The sequence below is a fragment of the Haemaphysalis longicornis genome, unplaced genomic scaffold (genome assembly GCF_048455015.1).
Source record: "Haemaphysalis longicornis isolate Haplotype H1 unplaced genomic scaffold, Haemaphysalis longicornis Haplotype H1 scaffold_6, whole genome shotgun sequence".
Lineage (NCBI taxonomy): Eukaryota > Metazoa > Arthropoda > Arachnida > Ixodida > Ixodidae > Haemaphysalis > Haemaphysalis longicornis.
This window is the reverse complement of record NW_027526407.1, coordinates 146,589,088-146,610,225: the sequence shown is the minus strand read 5'-3', so window position 1 is coordinate 146,610,225 and position 21,138 is coordinate 146,589,088. Positions and strand designations below refer to the sequence as shown.

General features: G+C 44.5%; 1 protein-coding gene across 1 annotated transcript in view; it reads right to left on the bottom strand.

Annotated features, from left to right (window-relative positions):
* Nucleotides 1-21,138, bottom strand: part of LOC144141977 (uncharacterized) — a 53,410-nt gene that overhangs the window by 11,244 nt on the left and 21,028 nt on the right. The window contains exon 2 of the mRNA XM_077673406.1: nt 2,538-2,783. Within this exon, the coding sequence (XP_077529532.1) occupies nt 2,538-2,773 (236 nt within the window). The 5' untranslated portion in view covers nt 2,774-2,783. The remainder of the gene's footprint in view (nt 1-2,537; nt 2,784-21,138) is intronic.

Here is a 21,138-nt window from a genome sequence, read left to right as displayed (position 1 = left end):
GCTTTTTGTGAACCTGAAACAAGACTCTCGCTTTAATGGGCACCTGGTTCTGCGTTTCCTTGCTCGGGCGCCATAGACGCCGTGGGCGGTTTTCCCACACGTGTGTGGTGCTGGCTCGGCCTGCTGCCCTTCCGCTCACACTTTCGGAGGAGCGTCTCGCGCCGCCTATGCGAACTGCCCTCATCGTCACAATTTCGCGACACTCTCCTTCCCCGTTTTCTTTGAGTCTTCTGCGTTTTCATCGTTCGCTCGGTTACTACGCCGTCACCGCCTCCAAACCACAGCAGCGGACGCTAAAGTGCTGCGCAGTAAAAATTAGACTACACAAATTCCTTTGGCGCTGCGCCAACGCAACAAAAGTACTACGTTTATACGCAAAGACAGGTTAAAACGTATTTTCTGATCGATAAATGGCACGAATAGGGGTAAGGTGTGGATAGGTGTTGGTTTGGAGTCTTATAAACGTTGTTGCTTCATCCCTTCTGAGTTGGTGGTGTGGAATTGGGAAAATTCGCCGTTTGGGTCGGTTATCCATCAGGATGTCTGTGTAGCGCAAGAGAGGTTGCGGGTTAGGTGGAAAAGGTGGTGACTGCCCTGTGACAAAAACAACCAGGTGTGTAAGCGCGGGCAGCGGCTTGAGCCGCCTCACTCCCCTCAAAGGATTCGTGTCCGGGCACCCAAACTATATAAACTTCGGGAATTCTCGGTCTTGTTAAAAGAAGATGCAGTGCCGTTTCAGAAATTGGAACTTGTAGGCAATTTCTGCTGCCGCCTGAGAGTCGGTGAGTATGGTGATTTGGTGTTGGGTAGTGGTGATGGCGTTAGCAACTGCAGCTCCTTCGGCAAAATCAATCGCGGTGGTATTGACTGTGCAGGATGTGATTTCTCGTACCCGTCCCCTCACTACACAGGTGATGTGTCCACATAACCGGTATTTAGTTTGTTTGTACATTGGGGACATGATCCGTGCTCGGGGATTTCTTCTGGCCTTGTGGTACTCCGGATTCATATTGCGTGGTAATAAGGCCACTCGTATGTGCTATAAATATTTTATTCATTCATTCATTCTTTGATCACTGTAAGACCGATTCCGGGTAATATGAAAATAAACAATGCAAAATAAAAACCTACTTTCATCTTCTACCTGGCCCACGTTTTGTGTAGAACCAGCAGTACGCATACCCAGTTACTTAGGCATGCTTTATCTAGAAACAAAAAATAACTTGGCGCTCATTTTTGCTAGTTCTGCTTGTTCTGAGCTGTAACCGAAACTGCGCTTTGTTTTCGGACACCCGACTGTATTGATTGTCCAATGGCTTGACCTTATCGCTGAAACAGGCCACATTCCTACTTTTAGACAAGCTGTTCTCAGTAAAAATTGTATTCGTTCGTTCATTCTAGTGTCCATCGTTACAAACTCTCAATTCTGAAAACGGGGCGAAACAAAAACTGCACTCATTATGATGCGGTGTTGAGAAACTTCCCACAATTAAGCACTTGCTGAATACTTGCAGGTGACTTTTGGCTAGACGTCTCCCCTTCTCGCAATCTATTTTGACTGCGCCCGCCTTCAGTCTTTAAGTACTTGATACTAAAATCCTCTTTTGCCCTTCTGTGGAGCTCTCCTCTAGGCAAACACCCCAATTCAGGAAAGTGGTTGGACATCAGTGAATGATTTCTGCGGTCGGTTTTCGCGCTCTAGGCAGATAACTTTCACACTTTCATGACTATATGTTGCACGAAATCCGAAGGTTTTTCCCGAATAATATTGCTACATCGCTACTTACAGAACATCCTAGCCCTATGACGTGTAATACTGCTACAGTGGTCCCTAGCCAATCAATCGTACATGACACCTACAGCGGGCAAAAGGAAACGGTGAGTTGTGTCGGTTTGAATGTACAGTGGCAAGTGGGAAAGGAGGCAGCGGAAACCTGTTACTCGCTGACGACTGGGATGCTCGCGGCATTACATTTCTTCACTGGTACATAAGCAGCAGTTAAGGCCCTGTACAAAGCACCAATTATATAGGTGATAGGCTTCACACTACAAGTAAAGGAATCTTACACATGCGTAATTTCTGTTGTTAACCAAGAATGTCTACAAATCAGAGCTGTTTAAAAGTAAAAACATCTCTTCGACAAACAAAGCCTGAAGGATTGCGAAGTATTCACCGAAACCATTTAAGACAGGAGCCAGACACTCTACTTCAAGGTCATAATGTTTGATCTGTTCATCCTTTTTCGCAGTTGACCAAACTTATGTCGCTGGTGTTGAAAGAGAACCGGGAGATGGCGCCATGTGCTTGAAGTCCTTTACCGTTTAAAAAACAGATTGCTCTACTGGGCCGTATTTCCACGTCTCCACTGACATTTCGCACGCCTTGTAGCTAAAGCTACGTTTGTTTGAAGCAATATTTCTCGCTATCAAATTAACTACAATAAAATAAAGTATCAAATACGTCGTGCAGAAAACCCGTATACTCTGTTCTTCCGTGTCGAAAGACTAAGTCTTTCGTAAGAAATTAACTGCTCTACCTGCCAGGGCCACATCCAATGTCGAGGCCTTGGATATCCCGGCGCTGACCGCTGCCTCCATCGACGTGTGTACCACCATGTGGCAGGAATGCAGTTTTGAAACATTCAATGGTCGCAGACGCCTGAAGTCTTGTGGCTTGCATACATCGATCGAAAGCCCGGATTCCATTATCTGTGACCGCCCAGTCACCCAGGAAGACCTTGGCTCCAAGAGAGAAATCCCTACTCTCCTCCATATTGGTGGCCCTGAAAGATTTAAATAATTATCATCATGTGATATTTTCCGCGGTTGTTACGAACCTACAATATGATCACTGGTTCTGGGCGCGTCCATACCACTCCAACCTATGTATCAATAATTCAGGTTTAACGGACGCTTCCGCAATGCCAATATGGCGAATACACTATATTGGAGAGGCTACCGGCCCAATGAGCTGATTTCTTAATCGTTACCGAACCGAGCCTTTTTCTAAATTAATATCGCGTACCAGTCGCACACCATATAAACTTACCACTTCCCTTTTTCAGACGAACTTAGGGCAGGCATATTGCGGTCAATCTTTAAATCTGTTAGAAAGATATGACTCGGGCCGATGTAGCCTCTGACCGATGCCATACAGTCATGTCTCGTTATTATGGACCCCTCCGTCCCCCAGAAATATCGTTGATGATGTAAGTCGTCCATAATAAAGAATGAAGGTCAAAAACACAAATATTAGGAACTATAGTTCCAGAAAAGAACACGCTTTATTGGGCCAAAATCGAGGAGTTCACACTTTGGGTGTCGCTGCCATAAGGAATTCGAGCTTGCTGTTCGCACGCTCCTCTACTTCTCTGATTCTTTAAAAATTGCGTGCAGCGTCGACTTCGCTAGATCAATGCAAAGTTGATGTTTTTTTACTCCAGTATTTCATGTACTGCACTTTTTGAACTGGCACATCCCTTTTTTCATGTTCGGCCCATTTACACACACCACGAGCCATTGCTTCCGCCAAACTGACCAGAGAAGCGTACTGCCTTTTCATTTACGCGCAGCGAATATTGGAATGAACTTTTATCGACATGTCCTGAGCCTCATGACTAGCTTTTTCCGGCGTATGCCTCACCGGGCAATCTTGTTTGATAGGGAAAGGGTTTCACGAAGTCGTCACTAGCCTGGAGTGTTGTTCGCTGATCACGAATATTCCCGATCTAATTCGATGGTAACGGAAGGAAGAGCGTTCTGAGATAAATGCCTGCTTCGGCTTTGTGTGCTTCGGCCAACAGTGAGTTCCTCGTACGCGCTGGCGCCCGAGCACCAGTCTTATTTTCTATACCTTGTTTTCTGGACCCGTGTCCATATTAACGAGACACAAATGCCGGTATTCACCCGTTTCGTCGCCAAAATAGCCGCCCATAGTCCGGGCAGCGGGGTTCTATATTAGCGGGGCAAAACTCCATGGCGAGAGACCGGTCGCCAAAACTTGCGTCCATATTGCGGGTGTCCATATTAACGAGGTTCATATTAACGAGACGTGGCTGCAACTCACTGTATGTATATAAAGCTGTCTCACATGTCTTCAAATTAATGGTCCTTCCATGTTTCTTCGTTCCTTTCTCAGTCTCTCATTGTGCCCTAATGGCCAGCCTTTCCACCAAGGGCTGTTCTTTATTTTGCGCTTCTTAAGGCCTTTTATTCACAGTTGTTCTGTTTGGCTCTAAAACCATTTTTGAACCGCACAAGGCTCATTCCCGAATATTTTCTCCATGAAGCTTTTCCTTTCTGTAGGTGCAGTTGTTTTATGTGTGCTCGTTATTTTTTACAGTTACCAGGCACTCTGCGGTTAGGGCGGCTCCCTTTCTTTGACATTCCACTGAATACAAAACCAAAGTAGTCTGAATAGATAGATTGACATCCTAAGAGAAGGAAGAAACCACCCTCTCCGGCAGTCACTTGAAAAAAATCCCGCAAATAATGAAAAAAGTTTAGCTATCTATCGCCCAGCAGAGATGACGTCAACAGTGGCTGAGCGGAAGCGCCTAGACTCACGTGACGAACAACAGAACCAGAACCGCGCATAAAAGCTCCCAAAGAGTCACGTAAAATATTTCTTGGCCCGTTAAGTTTCATAAGCCATAAACGATTATAAATGTACGGACATAATTCAAGCCGTGCCGACATTCGCAAACGGCCAAGCCTCAGCAGCATCGGAGGTTGCGTTGGTTATTGTAGTTTCGGCGTAGTCACGAATAGGGATGTCCCTATTATCGCCTTGGGAGATAATAGGGAGATAATAGGATTAATGGGGATGTGCCTATTATCTCCTTGTTTACATCCTGGCCGACAGCAGCGCGACGGCCTTCCACTGTTCCGCTCCATGTGGACAGTTGTTTAGCTCTGATACGACAAGCGTTTTGCCCGCTCACGTAGCACTGTCTGCCAAAACGAAGTTTCGCACGCCGGCCGCCGGCCGACGCTGTGTGTGGGTTGTGTTTGCGTTCACTTCGCAATGAAATGCGACTGAGTGCTCCTAAGAATGGACTGTGGCTACTATGTTGGAATTATCGCTAGTGATTATTCAACCCGCACCGAGTATGTAGAGTGTGTGCGAGTTTTTTCTAAAACCTTCTCGGCTTGCGCCGGAGTGAACTGACTTGTTCTCCCCCTAAATCGCAATATGCTAGTGCTAAACTTACAACGAACGAAAAAAATTGATCGCCTGTTAATTTTGCGCTGAGGCCCCCAAGCGCATGCCGTGGAGATGTGTTTGTTCGACATGATTTCTTGTCTTCAAGTTGAATAAAATCGGTGCGTGAAACCGGGTTTTTCGATTCTGGGCGTTGTGCGCTGCCATAGTCCACTACGCTACGTACTTAGGTAAAATTATATTTGTATCATGTTATGCTCTTTTCATTCTACACTGGCTCCAAGGCGTTTGTTTGTAGTGGCTTGGGCGTTTGTAAGCCCTTTAGGCACACTTCTGGTCGATGGGCTAATAGGCAACTCGCTTCGCAAAACATTCAACAGCTGTCGCAACAAGCGTTACGATATCGCGACGGCAAACTGACGAAAAGTCCTACTAAAAGTCCTGTCGCGATGCCGATGTACAGGGCCGCACAAATTTAACGTTGAGCGCTGTTAACGTAACAGATGGCGCACAACTGTTATGCCCAGTGCATCTAACCGAGTAAAATCCGACTATTTATAACGAGAATGCAACTCAAAAGGGCGTCTCTGCCGTCGTTCGCGCTGTGGTTGCGCTGTCAGCTAGACGTTTTGCCATTCACGTTGTTTAACCACCAGCTCACGTAACGTGCGCCACCAAGATTGCCGCATAGAGAGTTGCATTGATTGATTGATTGATTGATTGATTGATTGATTGATTGATTGATTGATTGATTGATTGATTGATTGATTGATTGATTGATTGATTGATTGATTGATTGATTGATTGATTGATTGATTGATTGATTGTACGGTCGCGCCGACGCAAAGCAAGCGATGAGGCACGCCATTGCGGAGGGCTCCGGATTAATGTTGACCGCCTGGGGATCTTTAACGTACGCCGAAATCTCATACAAACGGGTGTTCTTGCTTTTCGCCTCCATCAGCAAAGCGGCCGCCAAGGCCGGGAATCGAACCCGCGACCTTGCGACCTTGTGCTTAGCAGCACAACGCCTTAGCCAATGAGCCACCGCGGCGGACAGAGAGTGGTTGGAAACGTAAGTGTACGAAAGGAAATTGTTTGGTCGTATGCGCCAAGTGCGCGACCAGTGGATCCTGAGGCCGCGATTGTTTGCTCTGCAGGTTTTTAATTTCCTGCTAGACCACAGGCGCTGTCTCACTAGCTTCTGGAAACCTGTGACGTCACGTGAATCGTCATGAAATGGCGCGAGGAACGAAATGCATTTTCCATTTGGTAATTTTTCGGCAATAAAAGCATCTTTCGCCGCCGAGGTGGTGCGGTTGAACTTTGTCTGCGCCCAACTTGCTCTTAGCCTTCACTGCCCCTCTAATTATTCACTTGCAACTCCTTGTCCAGTTAGAGGCCTCCAGCGCAGTACTCCGCATGCCAGCATTGAGTCCTGTGATGATGACTCAGAAACAACTGATACGTTGAGCTGCACAATCATTTGAAAACGGCGCTAGCGCCGCTGTCAGGTGATAGCGCATTTTGTGAAAGAAGTGCTTATTGGCAGGGGAATAGCAATTGTTTTAGGGGGGCAGAGATGGCGAGGGGGAGCACCGGAGAATTGCCGAGTAAAGCGGCTTTACCGGAATAAAAACTGGGGGTTAGACTGATATTGCTTCGCAGTAATATCTCGAGCAACGATTGTAGCAATTTTGTTAGCTTTCCTATTGGATATGTCAGGGTATGTATGCTATTCTTGTGTGAAAAAAAAACCAGGTATAGTCAGCGCTTTGCCCTGTCTTTTCTTTCCTCAGTGGCCTCTTCTAAGTGTGCTGTTAACCTCTTCAAGATGTGCTACCAACTATCCCGCAAATCCGTTCTCGTGAATGTATGAAAATGTACTTTTAAGTGCAATGCACTTCTTAAGCGACCCTGAACCTGCGTCCACCGGCGATGTCCCCGCACGTGGAGATGGGCGCGCGCAGCCTGGCCGCTGACATGGCACATACCCACGTGGGGGATTGGCCAGGAATCTCCTCGTCTTCCTTGGCCACGCCCTTACAAAAATGAATGTTGCGATCCTATTAAACTTTTATAGAGTTCTTATAGAGTCTAAAGGAACTCATTAGAAACTCATGCCAGACTCATGACCTAACGAGTCATCTCTGTAAGATCTCTAAAGAATTTCAAAAAAGACCTCCCTATAAAAACTCACTCTCCCCATCTCTATAAGATCTCTATAGAATTTCAGAAGAGACCTCCCCATAAAAACTCACTCTCCTCATCTCTATAAAATCTCTATTGAATTTCAAAAAAGACCTCCCTATAAAAACTCGCTCTCCTTATCTCTATAAGATCTCTACAAAATTTCAAAAGAGACCTACCCATAAAAACTCACTCTTCTCATCTCTATAAGATCTCTATAGAATTTCTAAAGAGACCTTGCATTAAAAACTCACTCTACTCATATCTACAAAATCTCTATGGAATTTCTAAAGAGACCTTGCATTAAAAACTCACTCTACTCATATCTACAAAATCTCTATGGAATTTCAAAAGAGACCTCCCTATAAAAACTCAATCTACTCAGGCTCGATAAAGATTCTATACACATTTTACTGAACTCGTTCAATAGCAGTTCTATGGAGTCTACTCTATGAAAGCTGTTTTGAATTTTTGTAGGGTCTTCACTATAGCAACTAACTCAATATAAGCTCACTAGAAATTCTATTGAAGTTTTAACGTGATAACTTAAGAAAGTTTCTGTTGGTTCTGAAGTTTTTCATCCAAGTTTTTTCAATGGAGGCGGTGCACGGAGAATGAAAATGTCCGTTACATATGCAGGTTAAAGGATGCATATACCGCAATCACCAAATTTGGAATCTTAAAAAAATGATATAATTGGCTTCAATAGTTTGTGGAGGTCGCTCCCAGCAATTTTGGCAGCTATATAGAGCGGGGCCGGAGATGCATGTCAAAAATCAATTTTAATTGCCCCGCCGCGAGAGCCTGGTATTAAGATAATAATTCCCTGCTGGTTTTGCACGTACGTACGGGTGATGTCAGATCTGAAATGCACTATAAAGTGACTATGCTTGTTGGTTTAACATGATAGGGAAGTGCGCAGTAGTCCCCCATCACATCAGATTTAGCTATCCCGTTCAGGAATGGGAAGCACTCTCTAGCGCTGTTGTTGTCAGTGGTCTCGTTTCGCCAGGCAGTTTTTGTCACATATATGGCATCGTCAATTCTTGTAAAGTGAGAAAAAATGAACACTGTATATACAGGCTTTCAAAACCAATTGAAGACAGACATCATGAACAAAAAGTGAACTCTAATGTGTTCCAATTAAAACTTAAATCCGGTAAATAACGCCTAATTACACGAATTCACATGCAGACCACGTGCCATCAAAGCGGACGATGCGAAAAACGCGTGATTTTTTGTAACGTAATACATTTCGGCGTAACTCAGAACGTCCATCTGCGCTGCTGGCGACCAAAACTGGTTGAAATCACTGCATTGTATTTATTTCTATGCATGCTGCTGGCCGCTTTTCATAATTATAGCGGCCGAAGAGGTATTGTTTACAGCACGAAAACCAAAAAGCAAAAATTTAGTGTGAGTACTTCTAAGAGCCTGCATCTTGTCTAAATTAATCTTGCCCTATATATACACTGCACGCAGCACTACGCTTCATGACCAAGGAGTACTTGGCACGTACATAAAACTCAAATTGTTGGTATTCCACACGATATTTGCAACGCCATTGCAATGCGTGTATCGAGGGTGAACTCGATCTGTAGGGGCATGTACCTTGATCCAAAACCAAAACCAAATGAGATTTTCATAAAGTGGGCTCGCTTCACTTGTCAGAAGGATCTAATTTGCTAACATAAGCGTGTGCCCTAAAACAGAATGCAGAGTTTGTTAATTAGTAATTTAAACAATTATTTACAAAAATTTTAAAAAATCACTTGACATTCCTGTGGCACAGGCATGTATGAAACACGTGAACTTTTTTCAAATTTTTGATACGTGTACTAACAAGGAGTAAAAATCTAGTGATGACTGTTTCATTCCACGTTTTAAGTATTGATTATAACCAATTTTAAACGATACTAGATTCACCTCGTAACAAAAAACAACCAAGACAACCTAGAGTGCCAGGCAGTGGAGGGCCCATAAGGATGATGCGGGCTGGGGTTGGGTTTAGGAAGTCAGAAACAGGAAGAAAGGTGCAAACAAAATTGTCAATGAAAGTTGAAGTGTATGTATTGCACATGCCGTTTTGTGGCTTTCATGGTCCCACTTCTTTTTTTTTCTGAATAGTCTAAGTCTTGTTAAAAAAACCTCAACACAATGCAGTTTGTAACATAAAAGCCTTGTTCCAATGCTGAGTTCCAATATATACCTCCAACTGATGGGAGTTATTTTGAACTTAGGCAGGCAAGATGTCTTTGAAATGGTGTCAGAAAACCGTGCTTGAGATAAGTTGGCTGAAATACATACAAAATGGTCGCCTACACTTTTGCATTGGCTTAGTTTTAGTTATTCAGGTTCGGCTGTAATGTGCTGCAGTGTGTGCAAGTGCACGTGTGCATGCATTTGAAAGGGCCCTGAAGATAAAATGCAAGTTTGGTTCATTCAAAAGGCTTGTGTCCCAATAACAATGATAACAATTTTAACGCAAATATCAAACAATCTATAGATATTAAGCAAAACAGAGGAAGCAACAGCGACTCACCAGCCCCTCTAACGTTGATTCCTTATGACATAACCAGGATGTGTTACTATGATTGGTGGTGGCCGACCGAAGCCACAGCCAAGAGACATTACTGTGCAACCGCAGTGCACGTGCGCCTAGTTCTGTCTGATTGCATTACGTGATTGCTAACATGGAGTTAACACACTGATAACTCTGTTTTTAGATATAATTTCCCTATTACGTCATTGCTGATGTCGTGTATGACAAAATTTTAAGGTTTTTTCAATATTTCGTATTTTTTGTGGTTAAAAAGTCTTCTTCACAGTGACAGGAAGTTGAGTGAGCTTCAAAAAATTCATTCTTTCAAATTAAGCAAGGTTGTACTCCTCTTCATGGCTCCATTAATAACAGGGAAGATGCACTTCCTGAAACTTATTTCTACAAAAAGAATATAAAAAATGTAATGCACAGATGGAGAATGGACAAAAAAAGACTTTCTTTATTTTAGACTACCACAACACTAAAGGGAAGGCTACAGGCATCAGCAAAACAAAGCACAAAGAATATGTTTGCTTTACCAGAAAAACAAGAAGAGAAACTGATCAATGAACATTCCTTATAGACCCTAAAAACAAAAATGCCCGTGTTTCGAGATTTTGGTACTTGTTAAAGGGGTCGTGAAGAGATTTTCAAAAATATTGTGTTGTGTGTGCGCTTATAACCATGGAACCTTGATAAACAAATAATGCATACCCGTTTCGTTGCCCGATATCGGCAAATAGGAAAACAAATGCAGTTTCGGTTTCACAGAGGCTTTCCTCCTCAACTCGTGAAGTGACGTTTCAGTAAGTCAGTAAGCAGCCAATCATAGTTCTCCCTTGTCTGCACAATATGTCGGCATGGAGCAGGCTCGCAAAGAGTCAGATAAAGCTGCAACACCGGCGCCATGATGAAACTCGCCCTGCAACTGAACGGGGAGATGTCTGATCTCTGATACGATTGATCAACATGGTCGACTTTCAGTCAACAACGCGGGCGAGTGGCGCAGGCAGAAGTAACCACGTTTAACCTAAACTGCATTCGTAAACTGTTTACGCTGTTTCGCACGAGTCTATACTGTCGTTTTGCTAGCCGATATTCTTGCACAAGTCGGCCGACATCTGTCTCACGTAGCCCATATACGTGAGTTGCGCGAACGTGAAACGTCTGACCTGATGAGATAAATGACCGAACGCTTAAAGTGAGAATTTATTACATAAACACGTTCATCGAAGGAACTTCGAGTAGTCGGAACTTAAAACCCATCCATCATTTACTCGAGCGCAACAATAACTAGCGAGAAGCAGTGATGCAGCGCCGAGTCCCGCTATTACGCAGTTCGACGATTTCTTTCCTGTTTCTTGCAATAAACAATGCTGCTAACGCTGTTTCGTTCATTGCATACGCTCCCTTTTGGCTTACTGCAGAAGCGCTCAACAGTAAGTTGGCGGTTAAAGCTCGGGGTTGATTAGAATTTATGAAAACACAACAAACTTCTGGGTTAACAATGCGAAAAGGCTTTTATACAGCAGTTTTTCGCCGAACGCACTTCTCACATCGGTAGTGTAGTGGACAAAGTATCCGACTAGGCTGTCCGCAATGTTGGGCTGGCCCGACGGCCGCAAGTTCAAATCGCATACGGGGCACTTTTTTTTTTTTTGCCTGAGCGGTTCTGTGCCATTTCAGACAAAGAGGGTAAGATTCCGAAGAGAACTACGCAAAATAACGTGAAATTCAGCGCTACAAACTGTACAAACAGCCAGTATGTCAGAGTTTTGCTGCAATGGTTGCCAGACAACTCAGCGGTCACTACACCGCTCGCATGGATAGAAAACTGTTTTTTGGCAACGAATAAAGGATGCATTATTTTTAAAATATCGGGTTTGCAGCTTTGCAGAACAAAATACACAAAGAATGTTGAACGCGTTGAACTATCTAATGTACTTGACGTGACGTCACTCTAGTTGCGCTGCCGACCGACGATGCGTGCATGGTTGCTTGCGATGTGCTTCAAAACGAGAATTTCAAAGGCGCCTTCTAACTTCCAGAAGCAATGAATTGCGAAAATATTTGGGATTTATGTTCTTCAAAGGCCGTTCAAGCAGACAAAATTAAGCAAAGACAAATGCATTTTCTTTTCACGACCCCTTTAAAGATCCCCTGATGGTCTTAATTGATGTGGAACCCTTCACTAGGGTATAACTCAAAGGCCAGGTGCTGCTTTGGCACACAAACCACACATCACCACACACTTAGTCACAGATGAGGCTGCCACAGTCACAAATTGACCTGTTGGTTCAGCCTGCACAAATACAGTGCCACTACTGTTGTGTTTGCCTGTTATAACGCTGTGCACTGACCTAAACACTTCAACATGAAGACTGACATGCGGCCCAAGACAACTGCACCTTCCCCTTGCTTGCCCACAGGTGCAGGTTACCATGATGTCTGAAATGCTTTGGCACACAAAACCCTAAAAAATTGAAACACCAGATCCATATTACCAAATGTCACCGTCATCAGCTATTTGTGTACACTGCAGGACAACGGCCACACCTTGTAGCTTGAACAATTACATTTCATGCAATTGAACAATTCCAACTTACAATTACAATGAACAATGACAATGAATTACAATGAATTACAATTGACAATTACAACTGGCTCAACAAAAAACAATTATTTAGCCTCAAGAACAAGTTCATCCCACAGAGTGCACATATAAACAGTACCATTATGATTCATCACCACACACTTAGTCACAGATGAGGCTGCCACAGTCACAAATTGACCTGTTGGTTCAGCCTGCACAAATACAGTGCCACTACTGTTGTATTTGCCTGTTATAACGCTGTGCACTGACCTAAACACTTCAACATGAAGACTGACATGCGTCACAAGACAACTGCACCTTCCCCTTGCTTGCCCACAGGTGCAGGTTACCATGATGTCTGAAATGCGTCCAATTATGGATCCTGATTGAATGAAAGAGTTCGACCTTCTAGACTTGTCCAATACGGCAGAGCAGTAGCAGAAATTTCCTATGCTCATCTTTTTGTTGTGCAGCAAGCCATTTCTTAGCGTGCCTTTTCCATGCAGCAGCACACTCCCAACACGTACGCAATTCTTTTTTAGGCTATATCCCTTCAGAAGACGCTCGAAGTGTTTGTCGCAATCATATCCATGTAGCTTGAATTGGGATACATGCCTCCATAGCTTTGGAAGAGCATAAAGAATGTTGAACTTGTCAACAATCTGCACTTCTGCATACCGCGTGCCAGACACAAATTTCCCTAATCTGCCATTCATGGATTCAAATGGGTATAAAGAATATCCCCACAAAGGACCCCAGTCACTGACACAGTCAACGAGGTGAATGAGGAGATGCGCATTGTATGACATGCTTTCTTTGCCATACAAGCCTTCGTACTCCTCCAAAAATTTCCTCATGTCAGTTTTCAGCAGACCAAGAACCTCCACTGATATGGTTGCAGCCAGCATGCAATGCATCATTTCAACGAACTTCATCCAGTTGTTGTAGTTAGGTGCAGGAATGTAACCACGAAGGATCACAGGGGAATAAAACAATAACCAATTCCTCCATTCTGATGACTTCCAGTGAACACGCATCGCAAGTGGGCGACCAAGCCGGGACTGTTCCCAGGTCGGTGTCATTTGTACCAACAATTCATTCACCTCCTCAACATTCTCACGAATCCTGAAATCTTTGCACATTTCAGATTCCAGCCAAACCGACATTGTAGACTTGACAAAACCTGAACACACAGCATGCATGTAGTCTACTACGAATCCACAACTAAAGCTGAAGTAACTAAGCAAGGTTAGGACACTGAGACCTTTGATTCCACAGCTGGACTTTTTCTTTTTAGTCGGGGCTTTGTTGGCATTCTTTATGAAAGAGTCATCGGTCCGTCTCTTTCGGACAGGTACTTTGGCACTGTATGCACGACAGTGCCCTCTGCCCTTCGAAACAATCTGACCACGCTGCTCACACCATGCACAGCCATGCTCGCCATTAAACTGTGCCATGGCCATTACATCTCGCCTTGCAATAGTGTCGACAGTGCATGGGCCAGGAAAAACCCTAGATGTTCTCTCTGCCCCAGACCTGTCTTTCCAGCGGACCCCTTGGGTTGAAAGCAAGTTCATTTCTTGCACAAAAGGGAGGAGAAAGCAGTTCATTATTGGTTTTTTCGGGCCAAACCAGAGGCCAGCCAGGAGGAGCCTTTGTGTACGTTCTTTGTAGGCCAGCTCATTTACCTGAAGAAGTAAAGGCCATATTCCAAAACCTGAACTTTCGTACAGCGGCACACCATCTGTATTAAATGTGACTGTAAGGTCCCCTGGCTGTAGTGGCAAATTGTGGTAAGCTGCACTCTGTGTGATGTCACCGCATTATATGAAGGAGCAAATTTGTTTGGCACAGTGCCGCGTTCCTCCAGAACGGTACGAACCTGCTCCTCCAAGTCAAGCATATAAAAATACAATGAGTTTTTTCCCAAATATTTCACTTGGAGTAGCTTTTTGCAGTCGGAGCATGTAATCACATCAGTGGCGTCATCAAGTTCACCAATGTATGCCTTACACGGACAATAGAAATGGCGTGTCTTCTTACTGCACGCAAAGAAATTCTTATAAAAAGAATACTTTGTTGAGGGAAAGTCTGTCCCATCAGGAAGGTGAGCCTCCACGAGCTTTAGGACACTCTCCGTTGCCTCCTTAGACATGGAATGCCTAAGGCTGTGTCCCATTGTCAGAAGCACACTCTCAGCTCTAGTAATCTTTGAGCCTGGAAACAGTGGCTGATCCTGCACAGAGAAACACAAAATGCTTATTAGTGAAGTAACTACAACGGATACTTTGCACTGTTAGCAACACAATGAACCTTGACATCACACATGAAACTTGCTAACTAAGGTATTCTTGCACTCGCACGCGGCCAGTTCTTAACAAGAAATAACATGATTCCCCATGTGACCACTGACTTGTTTGTCTTACACAAAGATTAAATTCTACAACAATGCGCTCCTTGCAATCAACCTCAAAAGGTCTTGACAGGCTTTTTTTTCTGATACAAGCCCAAAAAGCCTTTCTGAATTGGAATTTTTGCAGGGAGAGAGAGAGAGAGAGAGAGAGAGAGAGAGAGAGAGAGAGATGAAGGTTCACTATTAAGGATCTAATACACGTGCCACACGAACACAAAAAATGAAATTAAGTGTTTAAGGTCTAAAGATACCGAATGACATAAATTAGGTGAGCCGTACGCGAAAACGCAAAGGCATTAAATGTGTTACGCATGATGGTGATCATGACCAAAAGGCATTCACTCATATTTTAGAAGTCTTTAACGTAGAGAAAAATGTCGTACAAGGGTTAAAAATGTTTTTTGCAAAGAAAACAAAATGAGAAATAGTTGACTTGACTGTGGGTTTAACGCACCGACGCAACGCAGGTGACGAGGCATGCCGTAGTGGAGGGCTACGGATTAATTTTGACCACCTGGGGATCTTTATCATGCGCCGAAATCTCGTACACACGGGCGTTTTTGCTTTTCGCCTCCATCAGAAAAGCGGCCGCCGCGGCCGGCAATCGAACCCGCAACCTCATACTCAGCAGCGCAAGGAATGACAAATAGTGTTTTCTTGAAAATGGTGTGAGCCGTTTCTAAAAGTGGCGTCAGCAGCGGCCGTACCGTGCCAGCGGTAGCCAAGTCCGAAAAATTTAACACGACGAGTAACATGATGTTTTGCCTTTTGCCACTGTTTTCGTTAACTTCGTCTTCTTCAGAAATTCACTACCAAGAGTGCACAAAAAAATCGTCTTAATTCGAAGTTCAGTTACGCTTCCACTTCAACCCTCTGGTGTTCAGAGTTCAGAGTTCCATTGGTTTCATTTGGTGCTCATCGCGTTCAGGAGTAGGCAGATTTAAGGCGTTCGTGAAGGTGAATGAGTTGTGCGGAACTCCTTAAACAAAAATGACATTGTAGCAAATGGCATTAGATTTTTGTGTGTAGCAGCGAAATAATGGCATTAAAGCTTAAGGCCTTAAGCACTTAATGTCATTTTTCGTGGACGTATGGCAGGGGTATAAGCCAAAGCTCAGTTTCATGGTGCCGACGATTTGGAATTCTGGAAGTTGGGGTGGATCACTTTGAGGATCCAGTTCATGGGATTGCAGAGGGCCTCCTGATAAGCCATGAAATTGATGGCAGCATGGGGAGCCAGCCAGAGCTCCAACAAAGTGTAAGAAAAAAGAAAGGAGTTGGGGGGGGGGGGTGAGTTCCTAATAAGAGTGTGTGGGATCAAAGTGTTGGAAGCGCATGAGCTTCGATTGACGAGAAAAAAAGCCCGCAAATCACTCTGCAGGCTACAAGGAGATAACTCCTCTCTTGGACAGGCCAAACAGGCAATCCATCTTGACCTTTGTGGTGATGAACCAGTAACAACTGCCATTCACTGCCATTCTTGAACAATATGTAAACCAGCTTTTAAACAGCATCAGTTTTCATAGCACATGATAACGTACGTACTGGTGCCATTTTGGAGGTGTGCGTTGTTTTCAGAACAGGCAAGGCCTTCGTGAGCTCCCAGTCTGTTTCACCGCAGAGTGCAACTGGCCTACCTCAATACCTACTGGCAGGTAATTAAAATGGACTTCTGCTGTTATGGTGCTCATCAACATGCAGCACGAGGGCCTCTCCCATAAAATTTCAACCACACCTATCTTGAGTCATCCAAATCAATTCCTTGCCACAAATTTTATTACCTTATCCCTCCACTAAGTTTACTGTGTCGCCCTCCATCTCACTTTGTTATAGTAATAAATGACTAAAATTTTAGAAAGAGCACGGCAAAATGTGTACTCTACAATTTATTATTAGAATTTCAAAAATGCCTGCAGTGATTTCTTTTTACATTTTGTTTCTGGCCCTCATCTCTTGTACTGCATTCAGCATGCCAGTAGTCAGCCCAAGCATATGCAAGGGGTACTTTTATTGGGACACGTAGAAAAAAATTGCCAGCTGTTTGTTGCTTGCACTGAGTTCATCTGCATCCTTTATTCTCATGCTGTTTTTTTTTTCATCATTGCGCAACGAACAGCAAATAATCAGTGTATTTATCTGTAGATCACCAAATCTATTTCAAAACACTATTTCTTTCACATTTTGCATAGAAGTATTGGCCTCCACTGTCATGACTTCCAGCACTTGTTTCGGCAGGCAGGCAGGCAGTACACCAATGCTTCAAGGCAGGAAAATTTAATTTAGGAATGTAACAGCCCAAGGGCCAATTTCAGTGCAGCATGGCAGCAAACGCTCACATGGTACTGTTAAAGAATGGGCCAACTGGACATGGCCTGGCGAAAAGGAACCTTAAAGTCTAATAAAAATTTGGGTGTTTTAAGTGCCGAAGCTTCAGCTGGGCTATGAGGCACGCCATAGTGGAGGGCTCTGGATTAATTTCGACCACCTGGGGATCTTGAACATGCGCCAAAATGTTGACACACGGGCGTTTTTGCTTTTTGCCTCCATCTTGAAAGTGGCCTCCGCGGCCGGGATTGAACCCGCATTCTTGGGCTCAGCAGCACAACGCCTTAGTCACCGAACCACTATGGCGGGTTCTTTAAAGTCTATGTGAGTGTGTGGGTGGGTGTGGAGGAGGGGGGGGGGGAGGGGGGGATTGACGCTCAAGCCAAGTGCTGGTAAAGTGCCCATCACCGGTGCTTTTCCAATCAAATGGGGAGCCGTAGCTGCCCTGCCCCCAGTTGATGTGCCAATTCCATGCATGAGGTTTGGAGGCCAAAGCTTGCTCCTACTCCTGAAGCCCCACATTGGCAAACACAGGTTGGGTTGACAAAGAACACCTAATTCGTGCAACGCTCGACCTCTCAAATAATCTAATAAGTGTCACGATCGAGCTGTTCCCTGAACCAACTCAAGCCAAAAAGGCACACCAACACTGCTTCATGTGCCTACGTCACGATCGGCAAAATTGGTGCCTGCTGCCTACAACATGGCATTCAAGTGGGGTCGTCTCCCAAGGGTACACCGGCGCTTCAAAATCTTTTGTAGACCCAAACATCCAAGTAATTCCGTTATTTCAACTCACAGCCGAGCCATTTCAACGATGGTGGTGGCATGGGCCAAAAGAGGACAATCTATGGAGTGGACGGCCTGTCCAGTGGGCAGCCAAGTGAACCTGGCTATGCCCAGTGCTCAGACGAAAGGACTTCCCGACGCATTAATGACACCTTCTTAGCATTGTAATCCAATGGGGAGGCACGGGGACATCTTCTAGTGTGGGGGATACCCAAAGTGTTTGGAAGTATAGGCCCTAATTTTTCAAACCAAAATCCCCAGAAGTAGCCTGGGAACTTTGTAGTGAGAATTCGGTATCCACACCTGGCCCTGCAGTCAACACGTAAATACCTATGTAAAGTTCATTCGTATTCAACCAGCTTTGAGCGCCTTACCAGCTTTTCTAAGTCGGTAGCTACACTCCCAATAATCAACATCGAACGAAATGTGTTTCCACAAGTCGCACAATGCCTTAGTCTTTCACCACCACAGCATATGACAATGGTAGGTCAAGGCACGTCGACATTTTGCATTGCAACTGACTTTGCGAGTCTCGTCCTCCTTATTTCCTGCACGTTCAGTCATATCCTTGCAAAATACCTATACACTATTTTCTAACCATGGGACAAGCTAACGTAAGGATGTAGTCTAAATAACAGACCCAGTTCTTTTTTTCCTCCTATAACCATTCAGCAATAGCACACAAGGCTCTTTGTTTACACGAAATCTGCACAGAAGATTTACATGCGACAGTTCATGAAAAGGAAAGAGCAGATTAAAAACACACTGGTGGCATTTGGCTCTGCTCCCAGTATGCTCTCAGTATGCTCCCAGTCATAATGCAACCCAAATGTTTAACTTGTCTATTATAGCAGGCTGTGCAGGTGCATGTGTGATGTAAGCTTAGAATAAGCAATAATCTGTCTATAGACATTGCAAGCTCTTTCCGCCACAACTAAATCCCCCTCCCGGAACAGGGGGGATTAAAAGAAATGAGAACGGAACGCACAGCCACGGACGCATGCTGCACCATCTGGCTGCAAAGTCAATAAGCTGCGCACATGTGCACTTCTTCGAGAACGTCTGAGAGTGTGGCCAGCATTTATGGGAAATGCTTCATCAAGAGGCAACGCCGGTCGTTTCTTTTGAGGTACATTTCACACTGCGTCGCCACTGAGCAGGATGATCGTTGAAGGACGTCATGCTGGCTGCAATCAGTCTGCTTTACGCTTCACTCCTGAATGTAGTAAATAACAGGCTGCTCAGTGGTGGCAGAACATAAAAAGACGCCACAAAATAAATGACCAACTGCCGCTTCTTTATCAAGCATTTCCCGTAGCAGTAGACGACTCTGACACGCTCTGAAAGAACTACGCATGCGTGCAGTTTACTGACAGTGCAGCCAGACAGTGCGGCATGCATCAGAGGCTGTGTCCTTCACTGTTGGTATTTCTTTTAATCCCCCTTGTGCTTGCCACGGTGGAATAACGGCCAAGGCACTGTGGTGCTGTTAACAAAATTGCAAGCTTAATTCCAGCCTCTGGCGGCTGTACCTGTGTTGCATGCAAAATATAAAAAAAATGCTTTGTGGGTGTCCATTCTGATGTCCAATTTTGATGTCCATTCAACAACCCCAGGCAGTACAAAATATTTTGTAGCCCTTTATTACATAACACATAGCTGAGGAGAATTCCACTGTCTCACACCACAAAATTACTGCTAGCAACCCTTAAATTGGTAGATTAATTTAGCTTCGCTCTATTTTTCACCCCCAGAAGGATTCAACCATCCTCATCAAAACTATTTGAAGGAGAGAGATTATGAGTGTGGTGAGGAGGCCTCACTGAAGAATGCGGTCCCAATACAGTGCGATGAAGTCTGTGTGAATGTGTGCTCGGGCAGGCGAGTGCATGCATAAGTGGCTGAGTATACATATGTCAAACCAGCATTTGTGTTAGGACACGTTTTTTCTTTAAAAGAAGAAAAGAAGTTATTTTTATGCCGATCTCTCATTAGCAAAACGTATTATTGCATGTTTAAAAACGCACTTTTCGAGAAATGCGTCGATTTCTGCTTAGTTTTAAAGAGAAAATTTTCGATTTTTGCTCATTTCAAGGAAATAATCGGCATCTACTTCGTCGAGCGAAACAAGAATGCATTGCGGAGAGCGTGCGCATGACATCGGCCACCGTGCACGCAGACCGATAATCAAACATCCGTACCAATTGTTTCGGCTTCAGGAAATTAAATTGGGACTCACCATGTCCGACGGGACTGGTTGACAGACGTCCTCATTCTGCAGATCTTCATCGCTGAAGGAATCATCGTCTTCGGAAGAAGAGTCTCCGTCGAAGTCGCTGGAATCCTCTGTTTCTTCTTCGCTTTGGCTTGCTTCGTTGCCTGTTTCTTCAAGCTCTGCAAATGACTCTTGCTCACTGCAGCTGCGTCCGTCAGCCCTTTGATATGAACCAGCAGTGCTAGAGGACGCTGACGCTTCGCTGCCTTGAGGCAGACCGACACCTCCCCCTCCCACGCTTTCTTCGAGTTCATGGATCACTGGAGAATCATTTGCAGATGCTACTGCTAGTGCTGTTGCTGCATTTTTGAAGCGGTACTTCGACCGCAGCGGAACATCGCACGCTGGGTCAACCAAATACCGACCGTACTTCCGCTTGTACGGCATCTTAAGGCGATCGCCGCATAATCAGCGAAATATATATCACGTATTTGCGTTTTTGGTTTTCTGGACGCAGATGACAAGTTCACTGTTTTGTTCTGCCCTTATCAACGCCGCCCTCAACACCACATACGCCAACGAACCAAGAAAGGCCCTTTCCGCGCTTGTAGCTTTCAGGATATGTTATACGCATAGAGAGAATATACCAGCTAAAACATCCTAAATAGCTAGACAAATTTTAAAAGCCCCCCCAAGTATCAAATGGGTTGATGTTTTTATGGTATGTAGCGACAGCTACAGCTCTTGTTTTTCGAACGTAAGGAAACAACACTAAAAATGGGACGGGGTAAGGTAGCGAGAAACTCTATGGGTTGAAGTGACAACACACAGCTGTGTGTGTGTACACTGTTTTCTCGCGTTCAAATGCTGCACCAACCAGTCGATTCGTTCCCCACCATGAGTCTTA